The following is a 27607-nucleotide window of genomic DNA, read 5'->3' as shown; positions in this document are numbered from 1 at the left end:
TTGCTTACTTGTTATTTCAAGGTGTAGTAAAAGGACTGTGTAGAAAGAAGTAACTTGATAGCAATCCTTTTCATGGATCACACACAGCAGTTTATTTCCAAGCAGATGTAGAACCCCAAAATCGTAACGTTCCTCAAGCTCCCGGTTCTGCCGTGCAAGGCCTGGTGCTCTGCAGATCTACCAAAACTAGCTAATAAAAGTATTATTAAAGGAGCACAAAGTGGGATTTTCACATTAGATTTTCTTGTCTTCCATACATGGTAATTCTAAATGAAACTATCCCATTCCATATCAACCTTCATGGAGCAAAGAAGCACTGTTGTAGTATTGTGAGAACTAATTGAAAATCTGGGCACTGATTTGTGGGTGTTCCCAATATATAAAGAACTCCTCCTGCAGCTTTTTTCTGTGCTCTTTTTTAAACGTCCAGAGTATGAAATCCTGATAGAAATGTCCTAATATGAGCAACTAAATGTTGACATCATACAGATTGCCATATCCAGAATATTTTCAGTTTTAACATTCTGAAATTGCTTTATGCTCCTTTAAGAAGGAGCTGACAGAAGTATTCTCCAAGCAGAGGTTTTGGTCGGCTAGGTTAGTAGTGGCTGGGGTTTTTAGGCTGGTCTCCCGTAAAGGCCAGCCTAAAAACCCCCAGGCACTACTACCCAAGCCGACCAAACCTCTGCTTGGAGAATAGACAGAAGACCCTCAATGCACACCAAACACTCTCTTGAACCGAAGTAAATATTTGATGAACAAAAGAAACGTTGCAATTGATGATATATTCATAGCTTTATTTCACATTGGTTTGCATAAATAAATCATTGTAAATGTTGTAAAATGCACACTTGAACTTTTGTCATAAATTAAAAAAAGCTTCTTTGCTCTTTAATGTAGCTTCAAGTGATGCGGTTCTGGTGGGGTATACTTTGATTTGTCTTGGCAAAATTTGAAAATGAAATAAAAAATATACAAAAACATCTTTAAAAATTGCTTTAAAAACACACCAATTATTAAATTGGAAGAGAGAAATACCGCCATCCACTAAAATGTTACATATCTTACTTGTAACCAATGTTGACATAATATTTTCAAAGGTACTCTTGTATAGACAGACATCTATGTTGTTTCCAACAATACTGCAAAATGTACAGTCAATGGCAAATCATAACTTAAGATGGCAGAGAAAACAGGCATTTGCATCAATGGGTGTGATGTCAGTAATGATGGACTCCCATGGCAGCAGCATATTTGTAATCTCCAAGCAGATGTTGGGTTGAAAGAATGTCATTTCTTGTTACATGACAGGGCTTGTGGCTGACAGAATAGCCTGGCAGTTAGAAAACATTATGATCTTCCAATCTAATATCTGCTTGGAGATAAGCATTTCTGGTCATAATCCTGTTCCCCCTCACACTATTCAGTTAATATGTCCAGTATTAAGACACTTTCCTCTCTGTAGTTAGACACATTTCTTACCCAACGACAAATTACATGCGGTAACTGGCTCACAAGTCTATATTGACAATTCATATCTTTTATGCAATGTATTTCACATTTATCATTTGCTATTACATGTAGTGTAACTAGGTTGGACAATCCCCATGGTTTGCCATACATGATGCCTTGGAGTAAGCTCTTTAGAAAGCAAAGTCTTCACTCCACCTCATCATTTTAGACTAAAATGTTATCAATACAAGTACACTGTATGCTTCACATTTTTTCAATATTTGCACCTTCTTTGACACTTTTTTGGAATTCCTTTACAGCAATATCTGCTGTTTTTCGTCCCTCACTTTGACTTTTTTTGAGTGCTTTAACCTTAGAAAGATGAACAACTACACAGCTTAGGACTGGACAAAACACTGATTGCACTGAAGAATGTTCAGACATGCAAGGGTATCACAGATCAAAGAAAACTACTCTCATCCAGATATACTCTGCAACTAATCAGAAAACATCTGTTTAATGTGACTAACTGCACAAGATCAGTAGGAACCTAAATCACATTTCAAGTAGGATCTGGATAAATATATTTCATTTCTTGTCACTTTTTCAGGTTTAAACTCCCTCTACTGGCAAGCTTTTCTAAAATTCTTCCATCATAGCCAAAAAATCACCTCATTTTACAAAAAATTAAAATGGATTTTTTTGTCATAAATCAAATGTTTAAAAAACGTTTTGGCATGGACATAAATTATACATACATTATGATACAACGCCTTGGACAACATTTGGCTGCGAAACATTTGCGTCACATCGCTTAAGCGTACACCCGTAGACTGTCAGGTATGGGTTCAACATGGGCAAGATTTCTTTCTACGAATAAAACGAGTCTGTTTTCTGTTCTTGCAACATGGCTGGTTTAGAACCAGGGAAGTTGTTCCATACATCGGCGAATAATTTCATCAGGTTAGAAAGTCGATGGATAAAAGGTTCTTTATTCACAACCAGCTTCTATATAAAATCAATAGCAGAAGTTTTGGTGACTGTCTGTCACCTTCCTCAGGGCAATACTGACTGGCACTACTCCACACTGCAAGGCTATAGGTGTTGCAGCTTACAATGTGGTCCCAAGCGTTAAGTATTGTCATCTTATAATACAAGAATATTGAAATTTCGTCTGTTGATTGTATATAGAACCTGGTTGTGAATAAAGACCCTTGTAATCCAAGTTATTCCATAGTGGAGAAGTCCTCGTCCCCTGATGGGTTGAACCTGTTGAAGTGAATGTCGAACTCCCCGTCCTCGGAGTCCAGCCCCTCCGACTGTTCAGACAGCGAGCGGTCGGCGGCCTGCCATGATCGCGTCTTCTGCTCGTACTCGGAGACGGGGGTCCTGTGTCCGGCGGAGGAGGGGGTGGAGGCGGGGAGACCACCCACCAGGGTGGAGCTGGAGTCGTCCTCGGTGCTGTCCACCGGGATCTGGTCATCAGGGTCAATCAACCGGTCCAGAACTGCGCAACAACACAAAATTTTTAAATAATTTTTTTTAGAGAGAAGTCAAGAAAGTTTTTTTTCAAGTTTGTGCACAGAATCCAATTGCAAATACGTGGACTAGTAAAACAAACATGTGGTAGAGACATAGAAAATACACATGTGACAAAAGACAGTGATTGACATCATTGTAACAAGATACTAATTCAAATTCTAGTTTTGGCCATATTTTCATTAAGCAAACAACAGAAAAAACAACGTACAGTTTGAACTGAACCCACCTTCTATCTGCCTCTCTACTCTTCTCAGGTTACCGAGAATGGCTGCAATCTCCTGTGGTGAAATTACAAAAGGATGTTTAAGAATGTATTTGAGAGCATTATACAGAGAGACTGCTGTATTAACCTTTCCCCTCCTTCAATTTGTATTTTACATTTTTAGATGCAATAGGGTTCCAGTACCCCTTACTACAATGATGATGGTTATTACAAAGTAGGTATTTTCAGGTTTAAAGTCAGGTTGCATTACCACTTGTACTCCTATTCACAGCATGTTGATGTAGCATGTTTGTGTTTCAAGTTTAAAGAATTGTACAGAATAGCCTTATAATAAAGTCTCCTGAAGACTGACCTGATTGGAAGACTTCAGCATTGGGAGGTCAGCATCATCTCTAGACTTCACATCAGGGAGGGGCTGATCAGGTCCATACACATGTCTAAAAACAACAACAAAAAAAAGTCTAGTCAGGCTATGGGACTGTCTACAAAACTCTATCAACTTACATGTAACGTGTGTACAAAATTGATTTGCAATTCACAGATCAAAAATGCAGATCTAAGACTTGCAGAATCTTAATTAGTTATTTTGAGAAAAATTACCAAACAACAGAAAACAAATGAGTTGTACTAAAAAACTAAATAAGTATATTACTACTATATTTCAACAAAAGTTCCACTAATTGAAATTGAATATACTTATCATTAGAGCAATGTATTGGGCTTATGTCAATGTAGAGACCAAAATTAACTTGAGATGAGGTTAGAAGATATAACTGACCTTGCTTTAGCCACAGTCCTGTCTATGGTCAGCTTGATCTTTTGAGACAGTCGGTGGACGGAGGTGATGACAAGATTGTCCAGTGGCTGCCGGAAGAAAACAGATAAAGTGAGCACTGAACCTACAATATACGATGCAACAGAATCATGTACAAACTACACGTCCAACCACCTTTTCAAGATATCCAACTGGCCATGGTGACTGTTTTTCTCGGTGCCTCAAATTTTCCCCATAGATGCGCTCATTATAAGCAATTTGCCCTGTCTTATGTGTCTGAGACCAGCTTGAGTTGTGACCACACACACACATGGCTCAATCCCTGTCCGGGACGGACACATGGCTCAATCCCTGTCCAGGACGGCCGCGTCATGTTCAAACATGCATGTGGCAACATTGATTTGTTATGATAAAAAGCAGGTCGTGTATTCAATCTATACACGTAGTCTGAAAGCAGAACACGTAGTCTAAAATCTTCAGCCCAGAATACAAAATATATTCAGACTGGAGCAAATGAAGAAGAAAGGTAGCAAACCTCTTCTTTCCTCCACTGCCGACGTTTACTCGAGGTTGGACTCTCCTTCTCTCTGTCAGACCCTGCAGTTTAAAGACACAGTCATGTTCAATACAAGAATACCATCAACTCAGCCTCTTCTACAACACCTACACCAAAATATTTATTTTAGATTGTTACTGTATACTGCTCATAGTACAGCAGTAAATGTAAATGTGAACTACTACTAGTTATATCTTTGTACTTAACGTTTAACTTAATGATAAAACCTAGAGTTCCTCTTGCAAAACATTGATCAAAAAATCCTCTTGGAGAAACAAAATTCTGAACAGCTGCATTTTGCCAAGAAAAATACTACAGAATCTTCAACCTGACATATCATTAAGAGATACAATCAATGTACATTCATAATATGCACTTCAACTGGCAAACGTGTGAGCTAAAGCTGGATTGAGATCATTGATGAATGATAGACCAGTAAGCCAAAGGACTGTCATTTGGTGGTTCGAGATCACTTCTCCTTTCACTGACCTCCTCTGATTCCCCCTCCAGACTTGGGCTGTTTGGACATGCTGTCCTCAAAGATCCTCTCTACCAACTGCTGGAACAACACACACAGGCAAAGTTATCTCTAGTCAATACCAACACCGACCATGTTATCTCCATTCCATTACATGTTACAGTTTTTACCGTACTGTCAGTGTAAAGGGTCACATTGCTTAAGCCCTTGATGGGCCTCACATGTTCTCTTGCTGGCTTTAAAAGGCTGATGCATCATACCAGATGGGCCAGTGTCAAAGAAATACTGTTTTCTACAAAAATGTAGTAATAAACTTTCAAGCCACAAACTTGCAAACAAATAGGAAGGCTTTAAAAAACAAATGATGCTCTATGGAAAATTAGTGTCAGTCCAATTTTGTTGTGTTGGAAGTTGCAGTTAAAAGTTGTTTTAATGTGTCTACTCCATGGCCAAGTCAATGGGAACATTGGTTTATTGAAACTCAAAGTATATTTTTTCCCTGCAGAACAAGACACACCAATCAAATTTGAACTGCCCCAATTAGATTTCGAGCCAGACAGTGTCTCAATTACAGATGGGAATATCAGATCATGGGCTCCCCTTAAAGCATGTACGTCAGAGTGACCTCACTGTTGCTATCACTATACAATACTGCTGGGAGTTGGTGTGAATCATTGCAAATGTAATTTGTTATGGGAGGAGACACTTCAATACTTGACCCTTAAAATGACAGTAAGCATTGGGAATATTCAGAGACAACACACAAGACAAATGCATAGCTAGCTTGTTAAATGCTAATTACAAATGTATACATTAATTATGAGTGAGAGCAGATACAGAATAAATATTGGTTAGATCTGTAACGCTATAGGTGGAGTCATAGAACAGCAAAAAACAGTTCTCTCTTTTGTTGGATGTAACTTTCTATCAAATCACATCTCGTAACATGCAGACACAGCAATCTTGACAAACACTGTAAGAGCTTGAAAGTCAGATTGCAATTCTAAAGCAAAAAATGACATTATTCCACCTTTACTCCAATTACACAGACATCAAGACATTCTGATGTTGTATTGCATGACGGTCTTCTAATGGTAAAATGCTAACCTTTGAACCCTTTGACTCCAAGTGCAACTGCAACAGAATACAAAATACAAAGTATGTCAACAGAAAGGGATCTGACTGTTGAGGAAAGGCAGTGGGTAGAGGGAGGGGTGCACCCAGCTGCTGAAAAGCACATCTTTGATCTCATCATTGTACGCAAGTCCAATAAAAACGGTCTCAATTCCACGACACATTAGACATTGTTCTCGCATAAACAAAGATCATTGACAAACCGCTTACTTTCTGGCAGCACTTTAATCTGCAGTCAAACCTGTCCCAGTGACCACCTGGCCAGTGTGCCCTTTTTCATGGTCCTTTACATTATTTTCCCATTGACCCAAGCGCTAAGAATCCTAAATGTAGTGGCCACCTCGACAGTGACAATTTCCTTCAAGTCGCTAGAGTGGTCACTGAAGACAGGTTTGACTTATCAACAAAATTCCTTCAACAAAAACATGAGAAATCATTGGCACGGTGACATTTCACACACCTCTTTTCTAGGTTTCCGTATCCCTGTGAGGTGTTTAGCTGCTTTACTGGCTTTTGCTGCCCGCGGGAGGGTGGCATATTTCGGCTGAGCGATGCGAGACACGAAATATGGTGACAGGAAGTGGACAGCAAAGGAAAAGCAGAAATGAATACAAAGAAACGAGGTCAACAGAACGTACATCGAAGGCAGCGAGAAGGAAACAGGCATATGTATATATGTATGTGTTTTTGAGAAGAGCAGGAAAAATGACACTAGGTCCTCAGGATAAAACAACTGAGCAGAGAAAACAACTGAGTTGAGAAAGCTTTAAGTCTGCTATGACTACAGCTATGATATTTTATCCTATCCTATACTGCAGGAGACAGCTGGAAAAGGAGACAGAGAAAGAGAGATAGAAGAAATACTACATGTTTTTTTGCCAATTCATACCTATCTTCAATTTCAATGCATTTGTAACGCTGTTTTACTGCCCATAAACAATCTGGAAATGAACAAATCTTGCAAAGACTGTTTCCTTATTTTTCTGGACCATCAACAGCTGCCAAGAAATTTGTTTCTGGGTTTCAAGAAAGAATGAGCTGGAACTCATGCAGCTGTCATAGTACACATAGCCGTTCCTTGCACAGTTTTAGACTGATAAGAGTAAAAATCATCAGCTTTTGCGATTACTGTTTTTTAAATCATTTTTCTGGGTCAGCAGCAGCTGGAGATAGATTTCTCGATGAGTGTCAAGAAACAATCAGCAGGCCTAGGAAATCAGCTGTCGCAGTAAACAAGGCCATCCCTTTCAATGTTAGACTCAGTCTGATACAAATAAAAATCATCATAGTCTCCATGGTCACATCATCATAAACTCACCTTCTCTTTGCTGTCCATCCTCTTCTTGGGCACGTGTTTGGCCCCGTCGTCTGACTCGGCCCCCTGGGCCAGGATGGCCAGGTCTGCGGCCAGCTGCTGACTCAGACGGGAGATCTCGTCAGTCGTGGATCGGCCAGAATCGGGAGTGGTGGTGTAGCCTTTCCTGGACCTGTTGGCAGATGATGCCAATGGTAAAAGTATTTTGATTCCTTTTTTTTAAAGATATTTCATCAGGTTAGCCAGTCATTTGAAGGTAACTCTTTTGACACAACCAAGTATTTTTACAACCTTTGATTTGTAGGGCCTAAGTCTATGCAATATATGTTTCGCTACATGTTCTGTAATGTTTTATGGTTGGGTCACTACACCAGCAATAGCTGCCTGTGTCCCACTTGTATTGTATTGTTGCAATCCCAATGAAATAAAATAAAACAACCAAGGAGTATCAGAGATCATTGTGCCTACTGAGATAAAGGAATCTGCACCTTTACCAGGTTATATAAAAATGTTACCTTCAACAGTATTTATACTTACTGCATATTAGTTACATGTTAGTAGGGAATCATTCAACCAAGAAGAGTAAAGCCAATAGCTTTACAGTACAAACTCAATCCTTAAGTTCATAAAGAAGATGTTAGTAAATTGTTATTATAATGTTTCATGCTGTACTACAGCAATAAATCATTGTCATTGTTAATGGCAGTAAAGCATGATGTTTTTTAAATACAGGGTCAACATTGTTTAAACCTTTTAACATACACCTTCAAAACTGGAGACTATGATATCATAACAGTTTCATCTTATTTCAATAATACTGTACAAGCAAAGCAAACTCACTTGTGCAAGCCTTCGTTTGAGGTGGACTTTTTCCTGTCCCCCCGTCTAAGCGCCCGTGCACTATCACCAAACGACTTAGACCGCTTCACCCTGCTCTCTGACCTGTCTGTCGTGTCTCCCGCTGACTCAGTGGACGACCGCGAGCCGTGGTCCTCCCAGTGGTCCTTCCTCCTCCTCCAGACGTTGCCTCCTGAAGCCTCCACTGCGTCCGACTTCCGTCTCCACACGCTGGACCCGCCGCCCTTCTCCACGGAGGAGATGGACTTTGACCTGCTGTGACCCTGCCCCGAGGCCGTTCTCGTCTTAGCCTGTGGGCTGGCTCGGACGGACCCCTGCTTGGGCTGACCTGAACTCGCTCTGGCTGCCTTAACGATCTGTCCTCCCAAGCTGAGGTCGCTCCTGTCACTCTTTGGGGGGTCCTTCACCCTGCCGGCGCGGGGCTTGGACAGCCGGTCGAGCCGCGCCTGCATCTCCATTTCCCGGGAGGACTTGGCGCTGCTGGGTCTGGGGCGGGAGGACGTGCTGGACGTGGACGCAGTGCTGGCTTCAGACGGGGTCTCTGGGTAGTCCTCCAGCTCCCCCGAGCTGTCGGGCCCGCTCCGGGCCGAGTCGCTCTCCAGTCTGCCACGCCGGAGGAGCGACGCTCGGGTTGGTCTGGGCTTGGGGAATGTACCGGACTTGTTCACCTCCATGGAGGTAGATTTCTGTAAGTCTGTCGGCCTGGATTTCTTCTCTCCTCTCCCAAGACTCCTTCTGGACGGGGTTCCCCTGGAAAATTCTGGTGACCCGGCGGAAAACTCAATGTGAAAAGCTGTTCCCCCGCCCTTTTCGGTGATGCTACTCCGTCCGACCTGCGTGTCCGCATCTGACGACAAAACGTCAGAAATGGTGGACGATCTGTCGCCGTACGGATCTGACCGTCTCGACTCTCTCAGTCTCTGTTTCGCTGAAGTGTCTCTAAGTTTGTCTCCATCGTGACTCTTTTCCCAGTACTGCGAGCTGAGACTCCGTCTGGAGGCAGACTTAGACTTTATCAACCCGACGTCACCGTCTGCCACACTAGTGGTGCTGACCGTGTCCATGTCAGATTCTCCTGAAGACTCCCGGCCCCTGCCCACGTGTCCCACAGGGGACCTGCGGCTTCCCTCCAACTGACTCTGCGCCTCCGCGTGTCTGGCCTTAACTCTAGACTCTAATGCAGCTATAACACTGTCAGTGTCTTTCAGCAACACCGCTGTGTCTAAACTAACATCGCTGGCTGCATCTAAGACCTTCATCGTGTCGTCCTTGTGGCCGCCCGAGGGCTGCAGCTCCTTGAGAAGGCTCGGCGTGTCCTCGTCTAAAGTGAAACTCCCCCTCCGTATTCTTCTCTCCCCCTCCAACAGTTCTGAGGCCCTCTCCCTGTGTCGCGACTCCTCTGAAGCCACAGATCCCGGTGGGTACTTCTCTACAGGCGGGGTGGTGGTTCGACTGGACGGCTGGGAGGTGGGTTTCTCCTTGGGGATTGCGGGGAGGGTTCGTCGCTTCCGGCCAGTCTTCGGGGACTCCTGAGACGAAGCGTCTGAGAGCTTTCTTCTTGGCATGGGTGGCTTTTGGTGGTCCATTCCAATCACATCTGTGGTACAAACAACAATGCGTGCACATATAAGATACACAGTTATCAGTATACATGTAGTCTATTAGCGTGGACTTTTTGTTGACTGACCTAAGGTCAAGATACAACCTGCAGAGCAACCTCATTAGGAAAGCAAGTCATCTGCAAATAACTCTGAGAAAAACAAGTCTGCACAATTTGTAGATATGTACATCAAGGTGGGTAATTTCTTCTCTGGAATGTAAATTCCTACTATCTTGATTAACGCCCAAACAGAGAAAAATCATACTGTACTACACAGCTGATACTGAGGGCGAAAGGGAACAAAATCATGACTGCTTGAATACACGAGAATCAAAGCAACAGCAAAAAAGGACCTTCAAAGCCCAAGAAAAATAACTCCAGTAGAAGATCTGTTCTTCATGTCCACAAAAAGGATATACTTAATTTGTAAAAAATTGATTACGAATAGTATGGGCTTCTTCTAACTTTAGGTAATCACCTCATTTTTCTAGTATGTGACCCCAGATGACCTTCCACAGTACAATGTACCGTGAAATGGCTGCCCCAGGTAAAACGTGCTAAAACATCTATTAGGTCAACCTTCTACCATTGATAGCACTTTTTTGTATCAGGATTACTTGCAGCACCCCAGTGTGAAAACAACTTGTTCTTAAAACCAGAAAGGTTTTCAGTCCATACATTTTAAGGCACCTGTTTTGCCCTATGCTAGGTACTTCTGACCAGTCTTGATGTACTAATTCACACCTTGATCTATGTATTAATCCAATTTGTATAGTTTCTGAAAGTCCAAAAAGGAAGAAAAATGAGTGGCATGGGGGATACTTGAGACAACAAAGATTCCCCTAACCTCTGTCTGTGACAATTACTGAAGGGGTTGGCAGCATTCCAGCCTGCTCCCCCTCTGCTGATGGAGAAGTGGTTTGGTCCGCACTGACCCACTGGTGGACCCAGCTAGGTGCACCGGGGGCGATCGGACCAACGGGACGCTGCTGGGGGAGGAAGGGAGGGAGGTAGCACATGAAAATCCGAGCAAGGTGGACACAATATCTATACGTATTGTAAGAGCTTAAACTGCCCATTAACTTGTTTTGTTTTTATTATACAGAATGGAAGCTGTTATAACAGCATGCTGCTAATGCTGTTTTCAAAAAAGTTTTTAAAAAGTTTTTTAGAATGTTTTAAAAATCGAAATATTTTTTAGTAATTTGATGCCAATGAGGATGAAGTCTTCTTGATAATCATTCATTATAGTATAGCTTTGAGTGAAAAGGGCTTGTTATACAACAGTCAACTGTCATTTAATCTTCTATCTCAGACAAGACAAATACATGTAACTAAATCATTTAATGAAAGCTACAAGAATTTTTCACTGACATTGAAAAGAAGAGTTTTATGAAACCCTTTCACTGGATATCAATGAAATGATATGTAAAACGACACTACATTTTGTATGAGGCATTTGAAGGGAAGAAGGGGAGGAAATGGAATAAATGAAAAGGAAAGAAAGGGAAACATCATACCTTGTGGTAAGAAGATGTAACGATCAGAAAGGTATCATCCAGAATGGTGAAAACAGAACATAATGTGAACAACATTAAATACATTGTTATAAAAGTCAACCATGGAAAGAAGATGTATCAACCACCATGCATGCACAAACAAGAAATCAAACTAAACAGATCAAGCATCACCAACCAAAAATGTCACCGTCTACTAGCTTGTCATGCCATGCACAACACAACAAAACTCAAAATAAACAAGGAAAACCTCACAAACTGACTGAAAGCCTTGAAGAATGGAGAAAAGAAACAAACCTATTTCAAGCACTGCACAAGCAAAACAGACCATATGCAGGTCACATGCCACTAGGAGTAACACAACGGAATGTTTCCTAAAGCAGTACTTCTACCTTAAATGGGACATGGGGTGTCAAGGGGGTTACTTATATAGTATCACTGTAATCTTTTAGAGCTCAGCAGTAGTATTAAAAACAGGTTTTTCCACTTTTGATTGACGGATAACAAACAAAGGAACGAATCCGTTACTAAGCAGCATCCTCTTGAAATGAAACGTAGCGGTTCTGGTATCAATAAGGGGGTAAAAGTATGGGACAAAGTGGGATGAAAGGGGCAGTCTCAGGTAAACCTTTATGGTAAAGAGTTGTGCTTTAATCTATGTACAGATGGCAGGCCTCCAGCATGCAGATCAAAACCATACTATAGAGGGATGGTGCACACAGGCCGTGGAGATGGAAAACTGCTGAAAACAAAAAAACGTGAGGACCTTGGGCTGCTGGCTGGCTCGCTTCCAGGAGCCCGTGAAAATCACCTCCACCTGACCGAAACCACCTGACTCCGCCTCGGCCGAGGAGGCCGGGTGGTCAGCCTGCTGGACAGTAAAAGCAGAGAGTCCAAAAGTCACAGAACAGCCACCAGGGGCACAAAGTACAGACTGAAACATTTCCACCGAAAATGTGTTCTATAAAACTGAACAGTAGACGTGGTGACGTGTACATGGATGTATGCAGCTTGAGCGAGCGAGCAGAGCGATGTGGCAGCGGGCTGAACACAAAAACAAAGCAAGGCGGGCAGCGCGAAAGGATGAGTGAAATGGGGGAGGGGGGCAGCAGTCCTTGTTTGCTGCACGCTACCTCTGAGAGTCTTTGGATGTGAAGACCAAGCACAGAGGAGAGAGAGAGGTAAAGACAGGCAGTGGTGAGGCAGTCAAAAAAGCCTTCATGTATAACAAAGCAAGGTAAGCTCTCAGATGTACATGTAACATCTGTTAACAGTTGTATATATACTAGGTTGTTAGTCTACGTGAAGCAAATTTGAAAGCCTTGAGAAGCTGTCATCGTAGGATGGTAGACAAAATTCCCTACTACAAGAAGAATCACAAACAATTTCAAGGAAAGAGTCACAAAAGATGAAGGGGTTCTAAGAACCAAGAGAAATGAACTTGAGGTGTTGACAGACATCATCACAGTTTCCTCTGCCCTGCCTACCTGGTTCTCCACACCTGGTCCTTGGATGCCAAGCTCTGTGGGAGACTCTGCACCCTAAACACAACACAGGGGGAGATATCATGACAAACAAATAAACACATCCCATAAACAAAGGATCTGATGCCTACAAATATACAAATGTAGCATCCTTTGGACAGGTCAGCATTACTTCCCACGCATTTCTGAATGCATAGGAGCAGTGCCAATTTCCCTTTCTGCAGCCCTTGGGCAGCAGTTGGGCCACATAGGCTATTACCTCCTTGCTATTACATACAGTCAGGGTTTTGTTCATACTCTTCTCATAAGTACTGAGTGCTAAGCAGAGAAAGCCATTCTTTAACTTCTGTCTTTACAATTTCATGGCTGAGGTTTGAACCTAAATGCCACAGCGAACACTCTACCCCCTAGGCTAGCCCCCTAGGCCATTGCAGTCAGCACAGCAACAAAGATTTATTGCCTTTCTTTGAACCATCTCAACCCTTCCACAGCGTCATGGGCTGATTACAAAGCCATGTCCTAATTGCCCATGACATTGGGACGGTTAGCCCACTATAAATTCCACACAAATCCATACCCAACTAACCTTTGCTGCTTTCTGTGGTTCCCCAGGCTCAGTGACTCCGAACACCTCGTCTATTTTTCTTCTGGCTTCTTCTACTTCAGGGTTGGGTTCATCTAGTTCTATAGTGTACGTGCCTGCATCACTGGTTCTGTGGGACATGACAATACAATTGATTACATAATTTGGAACTATTGTACAGGGGAAAAATTGGACAATGGGTCTATATGGTTTTTAATTATCATGCATTGTTCTCTTTTTTTGGATAGCTAAAAATGTGGCTACTGTGCAACTGCAAGAAAAAAAAACTTTTCATACATATATTCCTATCACTGACAGTACTGTACAGTCAAACCTGCCAAGTAGACTACTCGGAGCACCAATAGAATCTGGTCTATGTGGACCGGTGGTAACTATAGACAGTATTCTTGATGTCAATGGGAAAGATAATCTAAAGGACCGCCCTAAGAGGCCACATGGGCCAGGTGGTGTAAAGGTGGTTATTTAGTTTACTGCAGGTTTGGCTGTACTTAAGTTTACTTAAGTTTAGGATTAAACTTGAATGAAACAAGGCAACTGTACAGTTTTCATTTCCAATTAACCCAAATGGCAGTAAAAATAACTTTTTGTGTAAATGCAGGAGTACTGGTAGTGACGTTTTTTTGTCTTCTGACAATTCATCTTTGGCACAATTAGTCAGACTTAATCATATTCTGACTTTATACTTGAACTTACTTGTCTTCCTCACACACGTCCTTATCAGGGTCCACAGGGTGGTCCTGTGCATCCTCCTTGCTCTGTCTCTTCTTCCCGCTGGAGGGGCGCGACCCCGAGTCCTTCTCCCCCGCCTTCTCCACCTTACCCTGCTTTGGGGCCGCACCCTCTGTTGATTTCCTCGTCTGCACCTTCTCAACGCTTGCTCGAACACCACCTTGGACATGACAATGATTTTAATGTTCATTTGTTTACTGTAATTCACTTTATCTTCATGATAGCAAAATTTCATGGTGTAAGGAAAATTGACATTTGCACTAAACTTTGACTTGACAAGTGATTTACAGAACAGATGAGTGAAAAAATCGTAAATTATAACAACAGTTTTTTTCATGGTGATGATAAATTTACAGCATAGAAGTGACTGTGAAAACAGTGAACATAAAAATACAGTGAAAGAAACAAGAATTACAGCATATTTACATGTTTTACGTTAACATGCTGTATATGTACTATTCTAACTGCTAAAATCATATTGTATTTTGATACGGTTTTGACTCAGTCTATTGGCTGCCACTGTAGGATTTGTTGATTTGTTTATTTGAAGGACACTTTGATCAAATGTTCCATTGATACTCACCTTTCTTCTCCTTGAGAGAGTCTGGGTACTTCGCTTTGGGAGTTTTCCTGTCGTAGAAGTCGACCGTGAATGACCGTTGGTCCAGCAGCATGTCTTCTGGGGTGATTTTCTTCCTGCGATGGAGGTCTGCCTGTGCCAGGGGGGACATCTCCTGCTGCTGGCCCCGCTGCTCCTCCTGCTGCCTGACCCGCGCCTGCAGGTGGGGGTGTCTGGACTCCGTCTCAGACTCACTTCTGGTGCCGTCTATGTGCTGGCTTCCTAATGTGCAGTGACAAACATTTGTATACATGTACATGTAGTTGAGTTAGGACGGTGCAAATTGGATGTAACCTTTGGCACAAACTATTATATAGGTCTAGACCTAAAATTTAAATCACCAAATGGCTTGACATATACAGTCCTGTATATTAAATCAACAAAAAATGTAACAGACAGAAATATTTGCTACTAATATCTAATCTTAAAGATATTGTTTGACTGACTGAGTGAGTGTGTATTCGTGCCCTTCTACTGTTCTAGGATCTTTAAAATTTCATACTTATCATTTTCTTCCTTATACCTTAAGAAGTAATGACTGACAGGTGAGGGCTATGATTACCTGTTTTGCTCCTACTGGACACTGGCATGTCGCTGTGCACACTGTCGTCATCAGTGACGTCACTCTGTCCCGCTGGACCCCGTCTCCAGGACCCACTGAACATGATCTCCACCTGTCTGCTGCCTTCACGCTCAGTCTGGAAAATCACACCAAAAAGTAATCAGCACAAACCAATTTGCTCCTAGAACCAGCATTGTGGTACAACATGTATTTGAACAGCCTACTTAATATGTCCAATAGTAGGTAAAAATAGTAGATTTTACTAGCACCAGCTATGAGGTAATATGCATTGCCTTCTCAATTTTAACACAATGTGCAAGGGTTGTTTAAAGCTATCTGTTAAGTGTGCTCCTACAGTAACTGTACTTCCAAGTTTGTGGTAGAGTTCCACTTAATTTAGAATTACTGTCTGGTGTACATGACATGTACACCCGACATTAATTCTGAATTAAGTAGAACTCTTTGCAACAAACTTGAAAGTACAGTAGGAGCACACTTAATAGATAGCTTTAAACAACCCTTGCAGCTATTGTGCCAAGGTTAGGTGTGACAGGTCGTTCAGTGTAAAATGACCAGCTGCTGCCGCAACGCGTGCCTGCCAAGCTGGTGTGTTATGCCGCAGGGTGGTTATACCAACTAGACAGATACTTTTGCAGGACATACTGATAGGACATACTGACCTCCAGATGTTCAGACCTCCTCCTACGATGCATGCCCCTGGGGGAGGACATGGTCTCGTCTGCCCCCACCCCCTCCGTCCTCTCCTTCCTCTGCTGCCGGTGCGAGGGCGCAAACTTGCTCACGCTGTCGCCGACGCTCAGCTTCAGGGGCGACGTGTCGTCCAGGTTCACCGTGAAGCAGAGGTGCGAGTCCTTCTTCTTCAACTCCGACATGTCCTTACCTGACGGGTCCATTGGGGAGACCTCCGTCTGCTGGAAGTCCGTGGCCGGAATTTCAAAGTATTTGTGTTCCCTTCTCGTCTCATCCATGCGCTCCAGAACCGCGTCTCGTTCCTTCTGCTCTCTCCTCAGGTTGGTAGAACCAGCAGGAGGAGGACCGGCTCTGCCATCGCCGTTACCTGCAGGGGACAGGAGATACATGATGATGTACATACTAGTAATAGCAAACATCTCTCCCAGCCTCGTGAATGGTTTCATCAGGTTGATAAAACACTGGACATTAGTTCTTTGTCTACAACTAAGTGTTATTTACCTAGCCAATGTTTGGTGACTGTGTCACCTTCCTCAGGGCAATACTAACCCACTGCAGCTACATTTAGGTGTCGCTGCTGAAAGAAGAATGCGGATATAAACTCAGTCACGTTTGGGACCGCATTCTTCACACTGCAGCAGTGACACCTAGCTGCAGTACGAAGTAGGACGGGTCAGTATTGCCCAGTGGAAAATGACAATGGTCACTGAAATGTCGGTTAGGTAACACTTGGTTGTATACAAAGTACTTGAATATCCAAATGTCTTTCGCCATACAGTAATAGTCCTTCACAATCACCAGCTTCCCTTGCTGCATGCCAAAGACATCCATAGTCTTGTCTGCAAGCATACCATTCAGTTTTAAAAGTTATATATCCATGCTACCTGAGGGCTGATTGATAAAGAGAAACTGCAAACCTTCTCCCTGCTGCCTAACCCTGTAACCAATATACATTTGGTGCCAAAAGTCTACTCTAGCAGGGAGAAGGTTTACACGTGGCGTGGATGCTGGCAAAAAAAGTTAGATTTTATCTACCACCAACCTGGTTGAACAGGTCCAGGTGACATTCCTGTATTTGTGTTTACCTGTATCATATATCTATAAGTATAACACAGGCATTCCCTGGGACCAACCATCTTTACCAGTCATTATGGCACCTTATGTATTTTCACCAAACCTGGATGGTCATGCAAGACAGACAAGTTAGCTGGAGACGGACATGAAGGGAGGGAGGGAGATGACAAGTGTGAAACGGCTACCTTCTCTAACAGGCAGGTCTTTGTGCCCCCTTCCATTGACCTTAGGGCCTGACCCCACCCCCTCCTCCGTCTCTCCCCACCACTGGGGCTGTCCGTACAGGGGGGTGCCACGCTTGGCGTGTGGAGTCAGGTCTGCAAAAACAAGGCATGAAGTCTAGCAACGTAGGCATGCTATGAACTGTGTGTGACTGGGAGACTACACATATGGAGACAGGTAGCTAGTAATGCAGAAACGACCTCAAAAGAACAGAATGAAACAGAACAGGTAAAACAAAGCAACACATTCTTGAAAACCTGTTTCCATGCATTTGTGTGACATAACATGCCAACTGGGCATGCAGTCTCTTGCAAATTACAAAAATGCAGTGTTGTTGTTTACAGTTCATAACAGGCATGCACAGATCTTCATTCCCTGATGAGTATATTCATGTATATTCCATGACCATTTGCAACCCATCTAGCTACTAATAACATGTTGAACATTATATGACATCATGGCGTATGCAAAATGATGGAAGGACAGACCGGGTCTTTTGTGACAACAATGCAACAAGAATGTACCAACAGCCATGCATGGAATGACAGAATAAGGGAAGGTGTTAGGGAGGGATACCTGATGGCGTTCCCGTACTTTCACTAGTAAGAGACAAGGGGGACTCAGTGGTCTCCTGAACCCGAGAACTTTCGCTCTCAGGCTGGGTACTTTCGCTTCTCAGTGGTGATTCCACCTCGGGGGACTGAACGACGGGTAGGGGGGTTTGCGTTTGACCGTGAGTTTGGGTACTCTCCGCCGCATGTGGCGCCGTGCCTTCCTCGGACACGTTGTCATCTGCTTGGGAAACACACTCTTCATCGGTCTGTATCCCGATGTCCACTTGGGATGGAGGGAATAAGAGAGAGTTCCAGGAAGGGGAGGGAGTGATGAGAAGAGTGAATCAGTGATGCTATGTCAGAAATGAGTAAGCTTTTATGGCATTAATGGTAGGGTGCAGGTTAACTGGTATGAAGCATGATTTTATGGAAGCTTGTGACAAACGTATCCTAATATAGGATAGAGAGTGCTGTACGTTGCTATTGGCAGCTTAAGTACCAAGTTGAAACGAGCAATAGCTGTAACAGGTTGAGAAGAGTGTTGAAAGTCCTTTGTCAGTATTGTACACAGAGTGATAGGCACATGTAAGGGATAACTAGTATATAATATACAACAGTGGGGGATGGAATGGATGGTCTAACTTGAATGTTGCTGTTTTACCTGACAAAAAACTATGTTTACACTGAACCGCTTCATGATTCTATTCCCACGTCAACACAAACCTGATGACACTGGGCTTCTCCTCATGTCCCTGACCCTTGACCCGTTGAGAGGAGGCCCCTTTGCTGATTGGTCCTTCTGCTCATAGGCCGGCGAGGCGCTGTCGCGGGTACGGGTGTACGAGTCGTGGGCCTGGTACACCTCATGTCCGCATGTCTGAAACACAACACAACTCTTTGGTACACAAAAAAACAGGTAAAAATTTTAAAAAAGAATTATATGATGATGTGGGACAAATATAGAACAGGTAACGTTATCCTTCTTAGTGCAGAGTTAAAAGTTTGTCCCAACAAATGTTAGTGCATGAAATTTCCTGTATTGAAAGTAGATCTAATGGATTCTGAGGAAAATTGCAGTAGGACAGTTGAACATTCAAACTGCTAAGTTTTTGTGTTGAAACAAAGTTTTCACTCATTACCATATCAACTACCAACACAGATGAACCTCCATGCTAATATAAAGTATGACTTTCTCCTTAACATTTTGCATTTCCTGTACTGACTTTCAAAACAGGAAAATCCCCTATCCTCTCAGCTGTCTTTGTTCAGTCAACAAACTTACCACAGAAAAATGTAACGAGCCACAAGCCATGAGTTCTTGGCTCTTTACAGATGCAAAATCCTCAGGCACTAATCATAACTTCTCTAATGATGAAGTTCCTACATGATCTTGATACTCTAATTAAGAGTCCAGATGAAAGACACTATACACACAGTGTACTTCACGTCATGCCTAAGACATACAAATGGCAGGATGAAAGATGAAACTGAAAACTTAAAGTGGAATAAGACACTGCAAACAGAAGACAGTAACAAACATGCACTCCAGATGAAGTAGGACAACACTTACAGTCCCGGTGGAATGGCTGACATGTCCAGAACACAGAGAGTAAGCAGAGTTCCCTACCTCACAGTGAGCATGGTAGAAAGGAGGGCTATACGACCTGCGACCTTTCAAGCGCCGAGCGACTAGCTCTGACTTCAACTATGACACAGGGCATGCAGAGAGAGGTCGGGAGGGGTCAAAGGGTAACACACAGAGAGCGGACAGACAGGAGGAGGAGAGAACAACAAGCTTAATAGAATTTTCAAAAAACAAGCAGGACGGAAAGTCACAGAGTATACAAGAAAATTTGTTTGCCTTTTTAACTCTGAAAAGTACCCTTGAATTTCAGACACACGACCATGCTGGTGGTGGATCATAGTTCAGTGGTTAATAAGTGTGGAACAATGTTGGAACTGTTACAATAATCACCAAACACCAGGGACGTTTGAGGTCTTTGTTTTGAAACATGCAACAATTACAAAGTAAGCAAGGTTTACAAATAACACTCTGTATCATTTTGGCCACAAAAAGCTGAGCTATGACTTATCAAGGAATAGTCATATCACCTGTTTCAGCTCCCATGGCTCTCCCTTATCTTCTAAGTGCTCAATTCTAAAAACATGGTGATGTACATACAGTCAAGGAAACAAGCTGTTGATGAACAAACATCGCAAACTTTCGATCAATTGGAGACTTTTAAACTCTAATTTTAAAACATTTCAGTTAGCCTGTCTCTCCCAAGACAAGTTACAATCATGGAAGTTTATAATACTTCATAAGAAAAGGATATCATATCCAAATCGGAGGGTGTCCTTCTTGTGCAAAGTGACGTAGGTCTCCTCCGGGATTCGACTTTCATTCAGAAATGTCTGTAAAGAAAAAAGGTGGAACATATAAATATCTGATCTGAATGTTTTCAGCCTGTGCCTAGTTGACTTCAATGGAACAATCTGTGTGGTTCCCTGTAGGGAGAACTGTGTACCAACACCTAGGTCTCCATGTTTACTGACAGCAAACTGTTCACACGTGCACATGTACCCTGTTACTTGAAGTGTAAACAACAACAATACACAAGTTCTGTTTGAAGAGGATGTTTAAGCTTTTCTTAACAGTTGTCTGTGAGACAGGGCAGCAAGCACGAGATACTAACAACTGGTTTATATTCTTCATTGTCCAACAAAACACACTAAACAATGCCTAAAGAAGTAATAACTGTGACAATACCTCTCTTTTTAGCTTGAGACATCATGATCAGGGTAAGTTTGTTTTTTAAAAGACAATTGAACATGGCATTCCTAACTAATGTGTTGCCAAAAGAATAATACATTCCAACCCTAAGGACTAAACTAACCTTTTCTTGACCCAAGTCAACAAAAGCAAACAAGTCTTTACCTCCCTTTAATCAGGGGTTGCTGCAGGGCATGACATTGTTTACATGGACTAACACACAGCACAACACAGTACATAGTTGGCCAAGAATGCAACACAGTATTTCTGTTTCCATTTTATTATGCTCATATTATTTTGTTACTCAGTACTGCTATTATTATGATTTATTTCTGATTATCATTATTTACTACTGTACCTCCTACATTTCTCAAGTTTATGTATTCTTATGTATGGTGTCTTATAAGCCCGTATGGGCTGGGCGACTTTTGTTGCAGGACACGGAAATAAACATTCATTCATTCATTCATTCATTCATTCGTAATATTAAGGTTGTGTATATCAAGCCCTCAATCTGTGTCAGTACTGCATGTGTATCTTTTATAATGGGTTTTCTACACAGAACAGGTGGTTGTACATATGACAACGATTCATATACTGTACTGTATACATTAATTTGCTACTTACCCCATTTAGGCTGCCAAGGTCTTTCACTTTGTAGACATCTTCTGCCAAGTCGTACTTGATAACAGCGTGCTGCTTGTCTACCGACCGTGACTGTCAAACCAAAATATTTAACAGCATTTTAACACCATGTTCACAGAGCCTTAAATTACACATAGCTAATCTTAAGCAAACAATCATTAACAGTATTTATCACCTCAATTGGATATCCCAGTAATTAGGGCACTTCATTCTCAGTACAAATCTCCCATGTCACAGGCCAGAAAAACTGGTTGAGCTAGAAACCTGTTGCTGCAAAAGTATCCCTTCCGTGAGCTTACTCACTTATAAAAACTGTAACCAAGCAGACAACCTCGGCCACTTTGACTTTAACAAAGGCAGATAGACAATCGCGTGTGTAATCCAGTCAACTGTGAAATCACACCCAGCCAGGTGAGCTGCTCTACATGTAACACCTGCAAGGCGGGTGTCGTCCTGCAGTTGCCATGGTAACAAGACAACCAGCTAAATGCTGGGCCGTTACTAAGTGCTGGTGCCTCAGTCAAGGTGGCGCAGAGACCAACAGGAGTTTTGGTAACACAAAGGTCCGCTTCCCTGTTGGTCCACAGATTAGCAGATTTGTAAGGATCAACGTCAGGTTAAATGGACCAGTGTTTTGAACAGGGATTACTGTGTTTGACATTGTTACATATGTACTTTCCAGGCCAATCAAAGCTTTCTCCAGTTACTTACTGTGCTCCTGGCTATTTTTCTTACAACACACAATATCATCATAGACATGTGACATTCTATAATTGATACATAGAAATACAGTACCTGCAAATACAGTAACAGCAGAGAACGGTCGTACTAAACTCATGACGTCTGTACAAAGCAAACATCTCAGAATACTGGAAAAGCCTTGTCTGGACACATTGTGCCAACTGTGTACTTTGTGATAAGATTAAACACACACTCACTCAAACACGCACAATACAGTCTCATAATTCACACGTCTACCAGGAGACAAGTTGGCGACAGAAATTAAAGGTGACAGCATTACTATATTGCATTGCAGAATAGACTGAAAAAATGCACCTTTTTCAATACAAATTTCTCGCGGACATACAATTTGTGCCTATTAAAACGGTAAATAGCTAAGTTGCCCATTTTTTTAGCTCCTAAAACTGAACAATCTTCATTTCAAGTCATGTCCAATTATGAGTTAAGAGGACTGCCCAAAGAACACAAACAAAAGATCTTTCAGCCTGGCAATTGACCACCTAACCTGGGGGGAAGGGGCATTGAGAGGTTCAATGGGGTTGCCACCCTTCTACAATGTAGGACGCCAAAGATCAGAGGTCAATTTGTTGTTGAAGCTTTAATATAGTTAGGAAGTGTACAATACTCCAGTGCCAGCTTTCATATCCCTGTTTACATATATTTCTAAAAAGGGGACAAAATGGAAGATCATTACAGCATGTGGGTTTTTGTGAGTATTTGTAAGATGGTACAAGTGAAATTGTATTGTGGTGAGTAAACATTACAGATTAACATCTACTATGATCTAGTCATTGCCATAGCTGACTTTTTGTTTCAGCTGGGAACTTTATGATTACTACCATTTGTCTTTATCAATGTAAAAACTGGGTGAAAGTAATAGACAAACTTGGAGAAAGCTGTGAGGTTGACTCTGGACTGAAGCAGCATGGTCCTTTTGAGGATATTTCTTAATACATGGACTGAGGACACATAATTTCCCATTGTCTATGTATGTCAAAATTGTCAAGCACAATATTATGTCAAAAGAACTTCTCCAAATAACTTGTTAGTTTTACACAAGGATAAACATTAATTTTCTTAAAACAAAAGAGCTGCAACTTGTCCCCACCTGTAGCACCATTTCGCAGTCCTCTCGGCCGACGAAGATCATCTGCTGGCGCAGGCGGTACTTGTGCTGGTCGGCGCCGTTGCCGCTCTGTTTCTCCGAGACGAGATACCAGGCAGCCATGACGGCCGGCACGGCTTGTTCCTGAGTCCAGTCTCTACTACTGCATCATGCTGGCTGACGTCCTGTTATGTTGGGGGCGATGGCTGTGTAATTGTTACATCTGTAAAACATGAGAACGAAACTGTATGTAACTTTCGTTGGAGTAAGTTGAACAGAGAGGACCTGATAGAAAGAATGAATGAATGAATGAATACAACAGTATATTGATGGAGGAACTTTCTCACTGGTAATGACTAATGCTTCACCTCTGCTAGACTAGAGGAAGAACAATGATGATGATGAAGGTTCTGATATCCTTCTAAAGCTATTGGAGATCATCCTTTTTCAGTGCATCTGAATGACTGGGGAGATTTTGACGAAACTTTGAGTCTGAATCAGCGCAATCTGACGTCTCACTCTCATGACCAAGGGGATTTTGAATTCCTGTATTCCGAGCAGCATAGCTTGAACAAAGGTGACCTTTTCGGATACACGTTGAGCCAGTTGAGGTGAACTATTAGCTTCCATTGCTCAGAAGCAAAGCCCTGATCATATCTAACATGTCCTTTGCCAGTTTTCCATCAGATGGTAAATCAGACTCTCAGAGGTCTTCCTAGCCAGGTCAGGGAGTTCATCCTCCATTTATCATGTTGATCTACCAATTTGCTTGCCCAAAACAAAGTGGTATTTCATAAATTGCAATTAACCATAGTAACAGCAAGGCAAATCTGAGCAGTGGGGATCGATTCACAGGACTCCCTAGTCATATGATAGAGAAAAACTCTGGGGAATTTACGGGGACAATCTTATTATACAGCACATGAAGTCATGAGCATAACAAAAATCTTCTGATTATACACGGCATAAGTTTAAACTTTAAGCCATTGCAGCATATAAGCAAAGCCCAGCAAGCTTACATCCTAATGAAAATGGAACATCTATCACTCTATGCCTGAGTTCTTTCTGTCTCTTTCATAAGTGGAGCCTCCTATTGAGAATCACGAGTAGCTGGCAGAATATAATCGATACCACTAACAAGAATCTGCAAGTATACATTAGGTGATGTATCACAGGCTCTTACAATGGACTGCCACACTGCATTTTCAGGCATGAATCCTGTTCAGTCCAAGTTCAGTCCAAACAGTTTACCCTATCTATTGTCTTTGAACTGAAAAAAGGCGGTGTCGGTGTCATACAGTATCTTTATTTACCAATTTCATTTGAAATTCAAATGAGAAGCGACAAATTTCATTTGGTAGACCTAATTTTAGAAAGATTCAGAAGACAGACGTCCAATTTCTATGTGCTACTAGTATAGATGGTTGAAAGAAAACTGATCATCACCCTCATAAAACATTCATTACTGAAATTGCTCTCTGAGATTTTACAACCACCAGACAGCCCCCGTATGTATTATAGAACAGACATCATGCTCTGCATTACAATTTAATCAAATCTGCAATATCATCTCATCTTTTTCAGCCTGGCATTCAGGCATTGTTTCAGGTTGGTCTTTTCCGCACAAACCATGGCAGGATCATATCTTAAATCTTGATCTCAAAAAGAGCTTTTCCCTGATTATATATAAATGTATTGTCAATGTTCATAGAAATCAGCATCGCAAATTCTCTATTGAAAACACTTGTACATGTAAACAAGGATTTATGGGATGAACCAATGAGCCCTTTTTGAAAGGCTGACAAGGAAAATAATTGTGCATGGGATGAATAATAATCTGTGCTTTCCACATGTAGACAAAAAGATAACAACTGTAAGGGGGTCGAATTGATTACCAATACAGGGAAAGCCATCTCATATTTACCTTAACTGGCTTAAGAGAAATATGATATGGCATGCCATTTTAGGTTCTGATCAGAATAGAATGTTCACGGCATTGTACCTGGAAAGGAAATTATTCATTACTTGCTTGGTTGGTTGGTGTGCTTTATTACTTGCTTGAATGTTGTATGGTAACCATACATGTAGATGCAGCTCTTATATTTTGTAACAATAACATGTAGAATCTATGGAATCTGATGCAATAAAGAGCTGCCTTTGTTTAGAAATAATAAATTTAAAGCTTTATAGTAACACTTTGTAAATTTCTATTTGAAATTTCCATTTACCAGTTCTAAAAATGTATTCTGTGCCATAAAGACACTTGGGCAAAATACTTAATATAAGTATATACTATATTTTTCTTAAGGGCAAATGAATGAGAAATTATACTTGAATCTAAACCTACTACCGGTACTACTACTACTAGTAAATATACTGTGAATATCAGAACAGACCAAATGAGGTGCAGTAATTTCAAAAACAACTCCCAAGGCTGCCATAAAGATGAAACGGAATGAAGACGAAATGCTCACGGTAATGTGCACATGATCGGTGCCGGCAGCAGGCATGGCAGCTAAATTTCATGCATAAGTGGGAGACACAAGTGTTTGTTTCTCTTCTGTGGTATCCGTTCCTCACCAATAAAACCTTCCCACTTGTGCTAAAGTGCCCACAAAAATGTAACCTTGTCAAAACTCAATCATTGAGTCTATGTAGTTCCCACCATTGTGTGTACAGTGTACAGCTCACCTATTGACCCCGGCTGTGCCATGTGGTTTCCCGGCTGCTGAATGAAATTTACCATTTTTTCTCACACAGAAGCCTTTCTGCCAATTTCAATAGATGCCTGTGCAGGATTTAAATTTTTGTCAATCCTTATTAGGGGGCACAAGACAGTATCAACCCATATAAATTTACTGCTGGTTGCTACTTAAAACTAACCACATTAATGAAAATGAAACTTGAAAGCGGATGACTTTTTTTTAAATTTTGTTATATTGATGAAGGTTTGACACCCTGGCCTGATGAGGTAATGAAATATTTTGTACTTGCTACAAAAGTTACTCAAGCAACTGGATAAGATTTTAGAAATGGTCAGACCTTTCAGATTATCTTTCGCCATTGACTGATACTAGTACTTCTACCCATAGCAGAATACCTTAATTCTGTGATATTACCATATTGATATGGTAATGTATATGATTCTCAAATATCGAAATACAGAACAGCGGATATCTCAATATTGTCAGAGACCGACCGTGTGCATGTACTACAACAGAGATGAAGAGCCAGTTTAGCCAGAGATGAGAACATCAATCATCAGTGATGTTTTATCACCTGTCGTCTCCTTGTCAAACAGGTGTCCCTAAAACTGGGCGGCGACCAGCCAACATGGAGAAGGAGTCTTCCAAGGTTCAGCTTTCACTTGAGACCTCCCCAATATGATCCCTGGCCCAGGGACTGACTGCTAACATGCCGTTCTAATGAAACAGGGCAGTGGATGTGCCACATCACCCGGTCTGGCCAGACATCAACTGCTACGTCATGCTCTATAAATAATTCACAAGGAGTGCACAACATGGGCAGGCTGGCTGGGAAACTCACTGACAGGATGATCACAGACTGGAATATGAATGGATGTGGTCCTGGGGAATTGGACTATTACTTCATGACGTAGGAATAAAGATGCACGTATACACAGAGACTTGGACTTGAAGATAACTTGTTGGTAAACAACAACACGGCAATCATAAACTACATCTACTATAGGACCATAATGCACTCCAGATGAGGTTTAGTTTACTCCTGTAAAAGTTGCTCCAGGGTTAAGATATGACATTTGATACTAAATCGTAGCTAATATTTTGGACAAGCGGGCGCGGCTGGGCTCACGTTGCCTTCTGGCAAACCGGGGTCACCGGAAGACCACGAGAAGCTGTCGCTAGTCCCTGCAGTCGGGGGCGATCGTCAGGACGACATGTCCAACATCCTCCCTCCTGTCATGTTGTCATCCTCATCCCCACAGGAACCACCCATCACTGACTCTACCTGCCACTTGTTCTGTGCCTCTATGTGTCACAGAAGCACCTGAATGTGTACTGAATGATACAGACAGAAGGAGAAGGCTCGTAGGTATCACACTCACCTCTTGTGGAAAGCTAGGCGGCTACTTGCGGGGAGAAATTTGTCTCTTGATTCGATGATAACTGGCAACTACCGGGGGAAAATGCAGGAATTTCGCTAGCGGAAAGCCGTAATAGCAACAACACGCAAAAATAGTTGTAGAACTGCTCAACCAATGTATAAATTTAGCTGATTCGTCAATCGAAGACGGAAAATATTGTATTTGAACTAACAGATCCAAATTATTTGGAAAATTTTGTGACATCGGG

At 42.0% G+C, this 27607-nt stretch overlaps 2 protein-coding genes across 2 annotated transcripts; both read right to left on the bottom strand.

The window, feature by feature from the left end:
* Positions 1-776: 776 nt before the first annotated feature.
* LOC136433850 (centrosomal protein of 170 kDa-like) lies at positions 777-20177 on the bottom strand. The gene is made up of 23 exons (XM_066426402.1): positions 20122-20177; positions 19637-19714; positions 18733-18886; positions 18032-18292; positions 17419-17550; positions 16129-16526; positions 15449-15584; positions 14851-15108; positions 14232-14427; positions 13521-13647; positions 12938-12991; positions 12217-12321; positions 10781-10922; positions 8316-9930; positions 7479-7647; positions 6621-6704; positions 6134-6160; positions 5038-5107; positions 4528-4589; positions 3996-4081; positions 3570-3654; positions 3221-3272; positions 777-2959 (listed from the first exon to the last, which is right to left on the bottom strand). The coding sequence occupies exons 3-23, from the start codon at positions 18755-18757 to the stop codon at positions 2679-2681; spliced, it is 4365 nt and encodes a 1454-aa protein (XP_066282499.1). The 5' UTR covers positions 18758-18886; positions 19637-19714; positions 20122-20177; the 3' UTR covers positions 777-2678.
* A 151-nt stretch (positions 20178-20328) lies between these two features.
* LOC136432019 (centrosomal protein of 170 kDa-like) lies at positions 20329-27512 on the bottom strand. The gene is made up of 4 exons (XM_066423033.1): positions 27361-27512; positions 23277-23496; positions 21410-21499; positions 20329-20424 (listed from the first exon to the last, which is right to left on the bottom strand). The coding sequence occupies exons 2-4, from the start codon at positions 23394-23396 to the stop codon at positions 20329-20331; spliced, it is 306 nt and encodes a 101-aa protein (XP_066279130.1). The 5' UTR covers positions 23397-23496; positions 27361-27512.
* Positions 27513-27607: the final 95 nt, after the last annotated feature.

This window comes from Branchiostoma lanceolatum, chromosome 4 (genome assembly GCF_035083965.1).
Source record: "Branchiostoma lanceolatum isolate klBraLanc5 chromosome 4, klBraLanc5.hap2, whole genome shotgun sequence".
In the NCBI taxonomy this organism is placed as follows: domain Eukaryota; kingdom Metazoa; phylum Chordata; class Leptocardii; order Amphioxiformes; family Branchiostomatidae; genus Branchiostoma; species Branchiostoma lanceolatum.
Note: the sequence above shows the minus strand (reverse complement) of the source record. Positions and strands in the feature narration are given on the sequence as shown.